A 12,707-nucleotide genomic window follows, 5' to 3' on the forward strand; every position below is an offset into this window, starting at 1 on the left:
TCATTGTGCTGGGGCCCAGTTGAATAACTGAGAGTAAATAATACATCCTAGAGAAAATAAACTATGTGAATAAACATTGCCATGAAATTTATTGTGTCCATTTCTTTATTCTGCATATATATATGCCTTTTGTTCAGCCAGAACTGAGTTCTGGCATCTCTTTGGTGAGTTCCAGCACCTCTGTACCATTGCGTTGCCATTCCCAAGCACAGCACCCAGGGCTGTAGGACAGAGGATGAGGATAGCATGGAGGTCAGGGCTGTGTGGTGGAGGCAGTGGGCAGCACAGCAATTGGGGTGGTGGGGCGGAGGTGGAAGGCAATCAGGTGAAGAAGATAAGTTTTCCCCTTCAAAAAGAGCTCAACAGCTTGGAATGGTTGCTCCCCCTAAAGAAAAAAAAGTCAACAAGTTCCGGCACCTTTTTTTCTAGAAACAATGCCCTGCATATATATATATATATATCATTCATTGGAATGGGCAGGTATTGCATAGGTGCTTTTTGAAGCAAACACCACTCAGAAAATGCTTGCAGACCCGTATCACTCAACATATCCACCTTCCTTCTGCTAGCCCAGGCCCCTCCTCTCCAGGTGACTGCTACGTTATATCTAACATAGGTGACCAGGGTGGAGAACCACCACAGGCAATGCTTCCTGTTTCACTGCTTGAGGAGAAACAGGAATTGCATCTGTGCCCTGTTCCGCCAACTCTCCCATCTCTGCCACTGGCACTGATCACAATTTCCAGTGAGATCTCACGTGATCTCGCTGAACTCTCGTAAGACCTCTTGCTTTCAGTGAGATCTCAAGTGATCATGCCAGAAATTGGTGCTGATGCCGGCTCTGCTTCTACGCTGGTGTCAGAGGTGGGGGGAGACATCAGTTGCCCACAGGAGCAGTGCCTCAAAGTCTTCTGCTGTCTAAGGTGGCTGCTTCATCCTACTTCATGGGTGGGTTGGCGCTGGTAGGAGGTCTTTTCCAAATGTCAGCAGAACACTGCAACTCCCCTTCTTCGCCCACAATTGCTGATAGGTAAGATGTTGCTCTCATAGTGAAACAAGTGTCTATTTCCTCCAAAGGTTATAGAACATGTATTTTAGCCTCACTGAAAAGAAACCGCAAAGTTAACGGTCCTTGAAGGTGCTTTTCTTTGCAATCATTTGCTGAAGGAAAAGCAGAGGTCCAGCAAACATACTGTATCTTAATATGAAACATCAGTTTTATTTCCTACCCCATTGGGTCCTCCAAGATGAGATTTCCTATTTCAGGGTGAAGTTATAACTCATTAGGCTCATTCCTAGAGTCCAAAACCAGCAAATTGCCTTAGAACTAGATCATTGTTTGTTAAATGCATTTAATTTTATCCTCAGCTTGGAATACAAATCATTTTGGGACAGATTGCAAGTAGCATCATAATTTATTAATTCCTTTATAAAGATTAATATATATATAAAGTCACAGGGATAGTTCTCACAGGAGAAGAAGAGGAGATGGTCCAGATGGAAGACTGGTGTCATCCTGACCTACCTACTTCCATCTCCTGGGATCATTCCCAAAGGGTAGCTGGTAGTAGGAAGTCCTACTAGGGGTGGGGGTTGGAGAATAAAAGGTGGCACCTGCTAACAGTTGAAGAAGCTGCCTTTGGGACGCTTTATTTCTATTTGGAGAACAGGTCTTCTGTGATGGCCTGGGAATCTGATTCAGAGGCTGAACCTGAGGAATCCCAGCCTGCACAGGAGTCCCTGCCTCCAGGGCCGGCTGAGCCGGGGCTGGGGCTTGAGCCTGAAGGGCCCTCACCTGTGCCGGATCCTCAGGAGCAGACACCAGCTGAATCCGCTCTGGCTCCGGAGGTGATGGAGGACCCATTGCCTGCAGGTGCTCCTCTCCCAGCCCTGTCAGGGGAAGGTGAGGTTGCCTCTGGGTCCACTAACCCTCCAGCCTCTCCGGAGCTGCAGAGGCTCAGGGCAGAGAGGCGGAGGGAACTGAGTTCCCGCAGGAGGAGTGCTCGCCTCCAGGCCAGGAGAGGCGAGTCACCTGTGGACCAGGACTGCCCTAGGCCTCAGAGGAGATAAAGGCCAGTCAGCCCAGTCCCAGGTTGCGGGAGCAACATTGTTGGTAACCTGTTCCTGCCAGCACCCTGTCCAGCTCTTCCAGAGTTCCTGACCACGCCCGGCTCCTTGCCTTGGACCCCGCTTCGCCCTTGACGGACAGCCTCCATACCCTCAACCTAGGACTGGACTCAGACCACGCCGCATGGTAACCCCACCCCACCCGGGACCAGCACATCTTCACAGTTACAAGGCTAGGGTGCAGCATCAACTATGGGAAAGGAAAGGGCAGCCACATTCCAGAATGAACTGATGGCAATCCATTTGCTGCTTTTCTGTTCTCGAATCATAAATTTAGGTTGAAACCAAAACTCCTTCATAAATTGATGACGGTTATTTATAACTGTTGAAAATGGGAATGTTCAGCCAAACAGCCTTGATGGTGCCGATATGTCTGGGTGCATTTGAGGGCCGTTGGAGTGAGTGAAGCATAGTGGGAGAAAATAAACACCCACACAGAAACATACTATATTGGTCTAAACCAGATGAACTCAGAGGCTGTTGAAATAAACAAAGGATTAACATCAGATTGATTTATTGCAACTACCTGGACTAATTAAGAAGAGCAGAACAAATGTGAGATTATCATCACCCCCGACCTCAGAGCATGGGAAGTCAACCAAAGATTTATAATTAGGCATAAAATTTGGATTGTTTGATTATTTTATAATTTGGAATGTTTTTAATGTGGTTTTTATTGGATTGTTAAAATGGAAAACTTAATAAATATTATTATCAGAGAGAGAGGGAGAGGGAGAGGGGGAGAGAGAGAGAGAGAGAGAGAGAGAGGGGCAGAGTGGGAAAATCATTGGTTCCGACTGGTGTATTCCTAAGGTGGTCCGAGGAGGGAGGGAGGGCTTGATCCCTATTTAAGGGACAATCTGCCTTCTCTGTAGCCTCTCCATTTGCAGCACCACCAGGGGCCTGTACTTACACTTACATCTCAGTCAGATTACAGTGCAGTTGGGTGGGGGAGGAGAGAGATTCCCCCCCCCTTTGTCCACCTGGGTGTTTGCAGCAGCGGAGGGGATCAGCAGCTTTGCAGGAAGGAGAAGAGTGTTTGCAGGGGGCAGTAAATCATTGGCAGAGGTCTGGAGGAGGCTGGCAGGAGCCAGAAAAAAGCAGCAGAGTGGGCTGCCTAGAGAGGCATGAGGAGTTGGTCATCCTTACAGCTCCCTTTACTCACCCCCCCCCCGCCAAAACAGCATCTAAAACAAAAAGACAACAGTTCTGCAATCCAGGAATAAAGCACAAAAGTAGTTTGATTCTTTCTCATTGGACGTACACCCCCTTTTATTGCCATGTAGAATAAATACAACAGAAATGGAACAAAAACCTCATGTATTATTTATAGAACTTAATGTATTAATTTTACAACTGAAGTATTTTTATGCTGTTGCTATATCTCTCTTTGTATTAGATGCTTTTTTAAAAATAAGCTCAGGCATTGGCACAATCATGTAGCATATGTGGGGAGAGTTGCCAAAAATAAAACACAGAACTGCTGAGATTGTGAAATCCACATGCAGCCAGTTCATGTGCATATCTATGAAAACCAAAACCATAAATAAAATAGCTGACTTTTCTAGCATTTATGTATTTCTTCGTATCAATTGTTCTTTGTTGTTCAGCTCAGGCCTCAGCAGAATGATGTAGCATTTAGGGGTAAAGATGCAACTCAGTAGCCCAGCACTGGAAGACAAGATGGAGAAGATCTCCACAGCCACCATGTGTTTTCCTCTTGTGCTCAGGTAAGTCGGAACAAAGGACAGCCAAACACTGCAGAAGACCAACATGCTGAAGGTGATGAACTTGGCTTCATTAAAGCTGTCTGGCAACTTCCTGGCTAAGAAGGCCACAGTGAAGCTGACAATGGCCAGGAAGCCCATATAGCCTAAGACACAATATAGCATTGTGGCCGACCCTTCGTTACACAACAGAACAATTTCTTCTGCCATTGAGTCCATGTCCAAATCTGGTTTTGGTGGAGAGGTTGCCAGCCAGACAGCGCAGATGCCTACTTGAATGCTGGAGGAGAAGAGGACTATGGAATAAGCCAACTTTTGTCCCAACCATTTCCTCATTCTGGATCCTGGTTTGGTGGCCATGAATGCCAGGACCACAGATATGGTTTTGGCCAAGATGCTAGACAGGGCCACTGAGAAGATGGTGCCAAAAGCAGTTTGTCGGAGAAGGCAGGTTGCCTCATTGGGCATTCCAATGAACAGCAAGGAGCAGAGGAAGCACAAGAGGAGAGAGACGAGGAGAATGTAGGTGAGGCTCCTATTATTGGCTTTAACTATGGCAGTGTCCCGGTGTTTAATGAAGATGCCAAGCACCAAAGCTGTGATCAGAGAGAACAGAAGTGCAAAGGCAGTTGAAACGATTGTCAAAATGTCATCAAATGCTAGGAAATTTGGCGTTTTGGGGATGCATTGATCCTTGGCTTTGTTTGGATATTGATCTTCTGGGCATCTGCGACAAGTTTCTTTTTCTAAAACAAAAAAGTGAATAAAAAGAACTGTTCTAAGGCTTGAGCACAGCCTTCCCAGGAGTCTGCCTGAGTATATTTCACAAGGAAAAAGGCCAACCTTTTCTGGCCAAGATGCTTCAAAAACAAATTCCACCCATCATATATGCAAATTACCTACCTTCCTCCAGCCAAGTTCTATCCAGATCTTTTTAATGTGCCCACAGATAGATGGCACTGGGAAATATAACGTGGCAACAGTCTTAGTGGCCACTTGAGTGGTGGAGGCTGATGAGTGGGAGAGTGGTGCCTGAGTGGCTGAAGCTGCTGAGAGAGCGGGTGACTGAGCTGCAGAAGCTGGCGAGCGAGTGGCTGGTGGAGGACACGGGAGTCCGTGACAGAGCAGTGGAGGATGGGGAGAGGGTGGGGAGGTGGGAGAGCTCTAGATCTAACCACTCTCTGTAGGGAAGTAGAGAAAATAGCCTTCATCACTCATCATAAATGTAAAGGTAAAGGGACCCCTGATCATTAGGTCCAGCCGTGAACCACTCTGGGGTTGCGGCGCTCATCTCGCTTTATTGGCCAAAGGAGCCGGCGTCCAGCTTCCGGGTCATGTGGCCAGCATGACTAAGCCGCTTCTGGCGAACCAGAGCAGCGCACGGAAACGCCGTTTACCTTCCCACCAGAGCAGTACCTATTGATCTACTTGCGCTGGCGTGCTTTTGAACTGCTAGGTTGGCAGGAGCAGGGATCGAACAACGGGAGCTCACCCCGTCGCGGGGATTCGAACCGCCAACCTTCTGATTGGGAAGTCCTAGGTTCTGTGGTTTAACCCGCACCACCACCCGCATCCCATCACTCATCATAGGTATCTGCTAAAATATTTCTGAATCAAAAGAAAGATGGAGGGAGGGAAACACTGCAATTTTTTTGAGTATCAGCTCAGTCTTCTCTAATTGAGAGAACTTGAGCTTATCCTCAGTCAATTGTGTATTTTGCCTCATCAATTCAACGGTTTTGATCATATGGCATTGTTGTCTTCTTTAATGATATTTCTATCTCTGATTGACTAAACCTTATATATATATTTCTCTTTGGCAATCCTGAAGTAGATTTGCCTAATTAGAGACACCTATGCATTAACTAACTTTAGAAACCGAGACTCCTTCCCAAGCCCTGAATACAGAGGGGGAGAATTAACTACCCCACAACCATGACAGCTGTTTCTAGGATAATCTAAGAGGCTGCTTTAACCATGGACGAAAAGGTTGGATACATCAAATGTTTTCTTAAGATTTTACCCTGAGCAGAGCAAATTTGTTGTGACGTATGAATTTGCGAGAGTTTCTTATTACATACGTGTGTCAGGACCATTAAAAGTCCTGAGGTTTCATAGAGAGGACTGAATAACAGACTCCTCTTCTTCATTTTGACAGGGTACCTACACTGGGAAGACACAGATTCTTGTTACATTCATTTTTAAGCCATTGCATATTCCTAGAAAAGTTTGCAGAGTTGTTGCTTATTCAAAATCACACAGATTCCTGATTGCTGCCTCTTCATTTGGGGGAAATGTACAAATGCCTACCTTAACATCCTCTCTCAGTTAACTGAGGTGCAATTACTAGTAATGGAAGGTATTCTATGTCTTATAGATCACAAATCCGGCCATTATGGCGTCGAAGTCATGTAGAAACTTGTTTATGTTACCATGAATCATTTGTCATTCCAGCAATCTTTTCCTTACTTGATTAAGAGAAAGGAAGTGCAAACATACAGGACACATTTACGCAGTGAGAACAAATATAAAATGCCACTATTTCATAAAACTTACAAAGCTAATTAAAAGAAGCTTGCAGAAGAACTGGTCACAGTTTACTGCAGTCAATTGTATTGCTTGGTTCATCTTAACGTGACATGCCCTACCCTTCTCGTTTGAGAACATCCCATCTGGACATGGAGCACAATCGTAGCAGCAAAATTTCTTCCCCTCCTTCTTTTTCTTCCCATTGCCAGGGCGACATTCATCATTACATTCTGAAAGGGGTGGTACCTGTCCAAAAAAAGTATAGGAAAGTTTAGTATTAAAATACACTCAGAGAATTCATCTTGTATCAGATGATCCTTCGGTAAAAAGTTCTGCCAATGACATTGTGTCTGTGTTCACCATACATTTAAAGCACACATAAAACTCACCCACCCCAAAGAATCATGAGAACTGTAGTTTCTTAAAGGTGCTGGGAATTGTAGCTCTGTGAGGAGTAAACTACAATTCTTTTGGAGAGTTATGCAGCTGGGTGTAACTGGAGGTGATTGTAATATATTCCTGCCCATGAATAGCCCCCCTGTGCACTAGGTTCATGTTAAGTTGTGGGTGAACATATCAGAAGACACAGTGATTCTTCAAACAGCTCTTGTTTATTCACAGGCCAGGACAGAACTGAGCTGAAGGTCACAGTCAGCCTGCTTATATAGAGCTCCAGAACAATGTAACTGTAACCATTTTCTGTAACTATCCAATCACTGAACGCCACTTTCAATCCCTTATTTGCATATGTGGACCTGAGTGAAAACTATCTACAGTATCCCCCTGCTGGCCCAGGGCGAGAACTTCAGTACATAACAGTTCAGGCCTGTTCTCATTAATGAATGAGCCTTGGTTGCCCCTATGGATGAGGTCTACCAGGAGGGAAACAGGGTGAGTATACATTTTGAGGGCTGCTACAAAAAATAAAAAATAAATCTGAGGATTTTCTGATTAAATTTAATTGTGTTTTTGCTCCTTCTTCACACATTGATCCTGTTGCTATGCCAGAGGCGGATTTGGGGATATGCAATGGGTTTGGTCGCACTGGGAGAGGCTCTTTGGGGGAACCGCAGGGGGTGCTGAAACTGTGGTGCAGAATGGAAGACAATAGGTGGGGGCACTGAATTTTGCTGTCACACAGGTGCTGCTGAAATTTGGGGCCCCTAGGTCTGCCACTGGTCATGTATCAATATATTCTGCTACAATAGTGATTTGTGATTTATGCTTTAACTCGTGCTTCTTATGTGCTTGTTTTACTGTAAATCACTTAGATACAGCAGCTTAACGAAGTAGATAATGGGAATTTGTCTCCACTGGAATGCCCACCCTCCACATATTTCATTATTTTCAGCACACTCTTATTTGTCAACACAATGTGGTATTCCACTGAATTTCAAAGCTGTGCATTGCATGAATGAATTCTTCATCCCTCCTTAACATCTCTTAACCCTCCCACTTCACTGCATGGCAATGAATGTTGATACTTGAAACCTGAGCCAAGCCTCTGTGCCATTCCAAGGGACTGTCCTCATCAATGGTCAGTTCTTTGCCAGGAGGGTTGTGAGGGTCCAGCATCCCCACTTTCATCCTGATGTAGGAATTGTTAGGGAAAGTGACCACGTTTGTAACATCAAATCCAGCTGCTAATTCCCCATGTTCATTGAGTGCAATTAAATCTCCAGCGCTGTTGTTGAAGGAGATCTGGTGAAGGAATGAGTGGAGCTTGGAAAAAAAGAGAAAGATTAAAAAATGTTGAAATATTAAAGTGGGGATGGAGAAGCTGCGGCCCTCCAGATGTTTTCAGACTGCAACTCCCATCAGTGCTCACCAATATCTGGAGGGCCAGATGTTGAGTGAACTTGAATTCCACTGTGAACTCAACACGAACTAATTCATCTTGTAAAGGGACAAATGTGAAGTGGAATCTGTTATTTTTGGACACATATTACTCAAAGTAACACTACTTCCTGTTAAAAATGAATTTTAGAATCTCTCGTTCTACAGGAGGAAGGAACTCAGCCCATCTGGTTCCACTTCTGCTCATATTTGAAAGGGATTTTAAAAAAATCTGTGCAGAAATTAAGTGTATTTTTTTAATGCCTTTTGACATATGCAATTTTTTTGGTCCTCGTCCAGATCGAATGGGATGTCCAGAAATAAAAACAGTGATGACTCTTCCTGTTTTATAATAAAATATAATAAATATAATAAAATATCTGATGGACAGAATGTAAACAGTTGAAGCTTTCCTCTTTATTCTATTTCCATATAAGAAATCTCTCAACATGTTGATTTCCTGCCCTGACACACAACTGTTGAACACACCATAACCTCGCTTCCTCCCTTCTATGCAAGTCTCAAGCCTAGGCTGAAATCCTGCACTCACCTAGACCATTGTACTGTAAGTTAACTAAATGGGTACCTGGTCTTTAGCTCCTGCACAATGGGAGGCCTGCTTATGCCTCTTTCCAAGTTTTCCCATTTGCCACGGGTAGAGGAGTATTCCTTAATATCCCCCCCCCCCCACCATGTGATGTAGCATTTTCAAAAAATATCTCTTCTGTATGCCACACCACTGTCCTAAACCCAGGGCCCCACAACTTGTCTGTAAGGAAGCACTACCTGCCAGGGCTCCACGTTCCAAGAAGACAGTCTGTCCCAAGCCTCCGTTCTTCTGTTGTTGGCTCTCACTAAGTACCAGGCATGCAAGGCATGTGCTAGAGCATGGACAGCATTATAGATACTGTAGCTGTGGCCAGTCATGCGCATTTCAAAGAACGGTGTAGCAAGGCTCTCCAGCATCTCCTCTTCTGTGCATGCACTTCTGAAGAATTTAGAAATTCCCGAGTCTGAAGCAGAACAACGGAATGATTCTGCCCAGAAATCACTGATGAAACCATCTCCAACTGCCCAGGAAGGGTTTACATTCCGAAGAAAGTCATAGAAATCTTGAATCTCCTTTGTGTGAATTGTGAAAGAGAGAGTGCCATGGAACATTTGGGTCGAAAGGCCAGTCATCATTTGAACTTTGAAGAACTTGAAATCAATTTGGGCTGTCGTGATCCACACCTTTGCCGCAGAGAGTTTATACAAAGGATATTTTAGTTGATAGGCATGGATTATTACTACAGTATTTGCCAACCATGTAACTGGTGCACTTTCTCCAGATACAATAACAGCATTGGCTTTGCTCGCCAGGAAACCTGGGAGATTTCCGACTCGCTTTAAGAACATTTGAACCAGACCTTTGGAGAAGCGCGCATTTGTTGGAACTATGTCTGTGAATTCAGAACAGATCCCACTCTTGGAGAGCATTGACTCTATGACCTCCAAGAAATGTTCTCCACCTTCATCATCCTGGGCAATGAGACCGACCCATTTCCATCCAAAATGCAAAAGCAGTTGGACGATTCCTCTGTACTGAAAATCTTCACTAGGAACCATTCGATAAAAGGAAGAGGACTTGGTTTGGTAATTGACTGCTGGTTGAAAAGAGCCATATGAAATCTGAAAAACAATAGCCAGGCAGTACATACAGAGTGGAAAAGGGAGCTCATACTGATTTCATTTATCTAAATATTTCCATACAGTGCAATTTTATATACCCACAATTTACTTATTTTTAAGCCGCTGTTTCCTTTTACAAACCTGCACAAAATAAACATATGGTATCTTTTCCTTGAGCTATTCAGTACTATTACTTTTCTATGTGTATAATGCACATTTTTGGGACTTCTTCCATCTTGTTCGTATAGTTGGATACCCATATTATTTTATTTTGATCATTTCTACCTCACTTTTAAGTAAAAAATGCTTCCAGAGTGGGCTTACATAGAGTCAACTAAAACAAGAGTTTCCATGATTCAAGTCCATGTCATTCAGACCATATTAATTTCCTTTCTCATTACACCACTTCCATAACTATGAATCCTACTAGAAAGAGAGTATCAAGGGAAGTCCCCATTTCTCTGCTTCTCAGATCCTACCTGCGGAATCTTGAAAAGACCCAAGATGTCTGCCATGCGTGAAGATGTATCAGAGCTGAATCCACCTATGGCTCCTATTACATTTTCCTGGGTGCCACATTTGTAGTTGGGGATGAAGTGATGTGATTTGAAGAGTAGGTCCATAGTGGTGCGGTAGGTCATCTTTGAATCAGTGTAGCTGTCGTAGATGTGGAACCCGAGGGTGACATTGGGCAGGATCCTGGGATTGTCATTGATCTCATCAACAGCAAACACCAAGGCAAGGATGTGCTGGTAGAACTTGGTCACCAGGCTGCAAATAAAGTGACTACACATTGCACAAAATATCGCATCACAGTATTCATCTCCTCACAGTACTCTTCTTCAGTATTCAGCTACCTGACTATAAGATGATAGAACCAGAAAAGTTATTCACCAGTTAAGTCCTGTTGGGAAGAAGGAGAATGTGTTGGGGCTAACTTTTGCTGCTTTGCACTCTTGGAAGCTGCTTTCTTCTGAGTCCCTCTATTTCACCATTGTCTGTACAAGAGGAAGGGGAACTTGTGGCCATTGAGATGACACTGGGCTCCCAACTCACATCAGCCACAGCCACCGTGATTAATGAAGAGGGAGGACAGGGCTGGAGTTCAGCAGCAGAATAAAAAACTACAGGCTCCCTAGCCCTGGTCTGTTCTATCAGGTGCTCAAAAAGTTTTAAGGAGGAGCATTTCCCAACTCTACTGACATCACCTTGCCCTGCATTAGGAAATTTCTGCACGTAAGGCATGGGGTGCTCTTCTAGAGAACTGTTTGCTGCCATGCTTCAGACTTTTCTTTAGCAACCTGTTTCATGACACAAATGGATCGTTCAAAGGAGCTGCTTGATATCCTAGGCTGGTGTTTGGCAGCAGTTTCTGTTTGTTCTGTTATGTTCAAGTTTTCTCTGGAAATAGGTAGTCAATGGGGACAAAGTATGGACTGGCGTTTTTTACTCTGCTCGTTTCTCTCTCTCTCCCTGCACTTTCTAACAAGTACTGAATAGTGAAAGTGCTGCAGAGCCTCTCTCCCCATACCAGTGTGGCTCAAGTTTACCTTAATGGAGTGAGAAAGGACAGGGCTGTGGGGAGGTTGGGGCTATAGGGACACACCAGCAGGACACTCTCTTTCTTCCACAATTGTGTCCTTACCAGAGCCCTGTCTCACTCCAGCCCTATCCATTCAAGGTGCAGCCATTCATTTCTTTCTGAATTTCTGCCATCTCTCTCTCTCTTTCTCTGAAATTTCTGTCGCACCCTCTTTTCTCTCAATTTCCTCCCCTTTGCCGCCCATCTACAATTAGCTGAAAGGTTGCAAAATGCCCACTCCTGAAATACAGAACTTTTTAGGTTCAATGTGCTTGAATGTGTACAATTTTCATAAAATAAGAATGCATATATACAAAAATACATACATATAAGAGATAAGAATAATTGGATCATCAAAGGATAATGTTTCCAAATGCCCAACTGACCATAAAGGCACAGTTTACACTCATTGATGTTTGAGAATTTCATGTTCTTCTCAACCAGTGGTTCTTATCCTCCCACCCACCGTTTTTGAAAAATTCTAATAACTTTTCAAAGCAGTAAGACCTGCAGTTGTTCATGCATATATAAAGACTAAACACCACTAAAATAAAACGACAGGCAGTTTTCTTACGTTGGGGTGGCGGCTATCGAGACCTGAGAAGGGTGCATGTTGAATACAATTTCAGGGGAAAAGTAATGCATAAGAGATGCCATCCCACCAATGAGGAGGTCACTTGTCTCATACCAGTCATGTGGAACATGTACTGGATTACTTCCGACACACTTACTGGTATGTACTTTGAACACCATGTTTGGGAGCAGCAGGAGCAGGAGCAGGAGCAGCACCAACATCTGGATGGAAAACTTCCTGCTGCAAACGAGGCTCCCGTGTTTCTCAGGTCAAAACATCATTCTGACCACCAGCCTGATTTCAGTATTACGTCTTGGATGGAAACAGACTCTGCCAGTGCACTTCATCATCTACATTGTCAAGGGGCAAGATCTGAAGAATATACTATATGCAATGAAAGAGGGAAACTGACGGAGCCCCCTCTTAAGCCTAATCTTGGCTGCATCAGAAGCAATACAGTACTTATAACCATTCCAGGCTTGCTTGTTGATTCCCCCCCCCCCCTCTGTAGCTTCCAAGAAAGCTGCTGGAGCTTTGGGTCAATTACAGTGATTCATATAATGACAAGGGAGATAATTACTTCTCCAATTTGTTGACTCAATGGTAGTAGAACTTCCAGAGCAAACATCCTTCTCCCATAATAGTTTGTCTGTTTCTTTAT

General features: G+C 44.2%; 2 protein-coding genes across 2 annotated transcripts; both read right to left on the reverse strand.

The window, feature by feature from the left end:
- Positions 1-3,698: 3,698 nt before the first annotated feature.
- LOC144325864 (vomeronasal type-2 receptor 116-like) lies at positions 3,699-9,827 on the reverse strand. Its single transcript, XM_077920619.1, has 3 exons — positions 9,006-9,827; positions 7,868-8,105; positions 3,699-4,600 (listed from the first exon to the last, which is right to left on the reverse strand). Exons 1-3 carry the CDS (start codon positions 9,825-9,827, stop codon positions 3,699-3,701), a joined length of 1,962 nt encoding a protein of 653 aa, XP_077776745.1.
- A 503-nt stretch (positions 9,828-10,330) lies between these two features.
- On the reverse strand, positions 10,331-12,267 carry LOC144325865 (vomeronasal type-2 receptor 26-like). Its single transcript, XM_077920620.1, has 2 exons — positions 12,047-12,267; positions 10,331-10,661 (listed from the first exon to the last, which is right to left on the reverse strand). The coding sequence occupies exons 1-2, from the start codon at positions 12,265-12,267 to the stop codon at positions 10,331-10,333; spliced, it is 552 nt and encodes a 183-aa protein (XP_077776746.1).
- Positions 12,268-12,707: the final 440 nt, after the last annotated feature.

Source organism: Podarcis muralis, chromosome 16 (assembly GCF_964188315.1).
Source record: "Podarcis muralis chromosome 16, rPodMur119.hap1.1, whole genome shotgun sequence".
Classification (NCBI taxonomy): Eukaryota; Metazoa; Chordata; class Lepidosauria; order Squamata; family Lacertidae; genus Podarcis; species Podarcis muralis.

Bases quoted from the DNA above. Each gene is read 5' to 3' on its own strand.
- LOC144325865 (XM_077920620.1), bottom strand. From the start codon at position 12,267: ATGTTGGTGCTGCTCCTGCTCCTGCTCCTGCTGCTCCCAAACATGGTG. The intron at 10,662-12,046 runs GTAAGAAAACTG...CTTTATTTGCAG, and splicing joins TCGATAGCCGCCACCCCAAC to CCTGGTGACCAAGTTCTACC.
- LOC144325864 (XM_077920619.1), bottom strand. From the start codon at position 9,827: ATGGTTCCTAGTGAAGATTTTCAGTACAGAGGAATCGTCCAACTGCTT. The intron at 8,106-9,005 runs GTAGTGCTTCCT...TTTTTTTCCAAG, and splicing joins GGAACGTGGAGCCCTGGCAG to CTCCACTCATTCCTTCACCA. The intron at 4,601-7,867 runs GTATCAACATTC...TTTTTGTTTTAG, and splicing joins AGGCTTGGCTCAGGTTTCAA to AAAAAGAAACTTGTCGCAGA.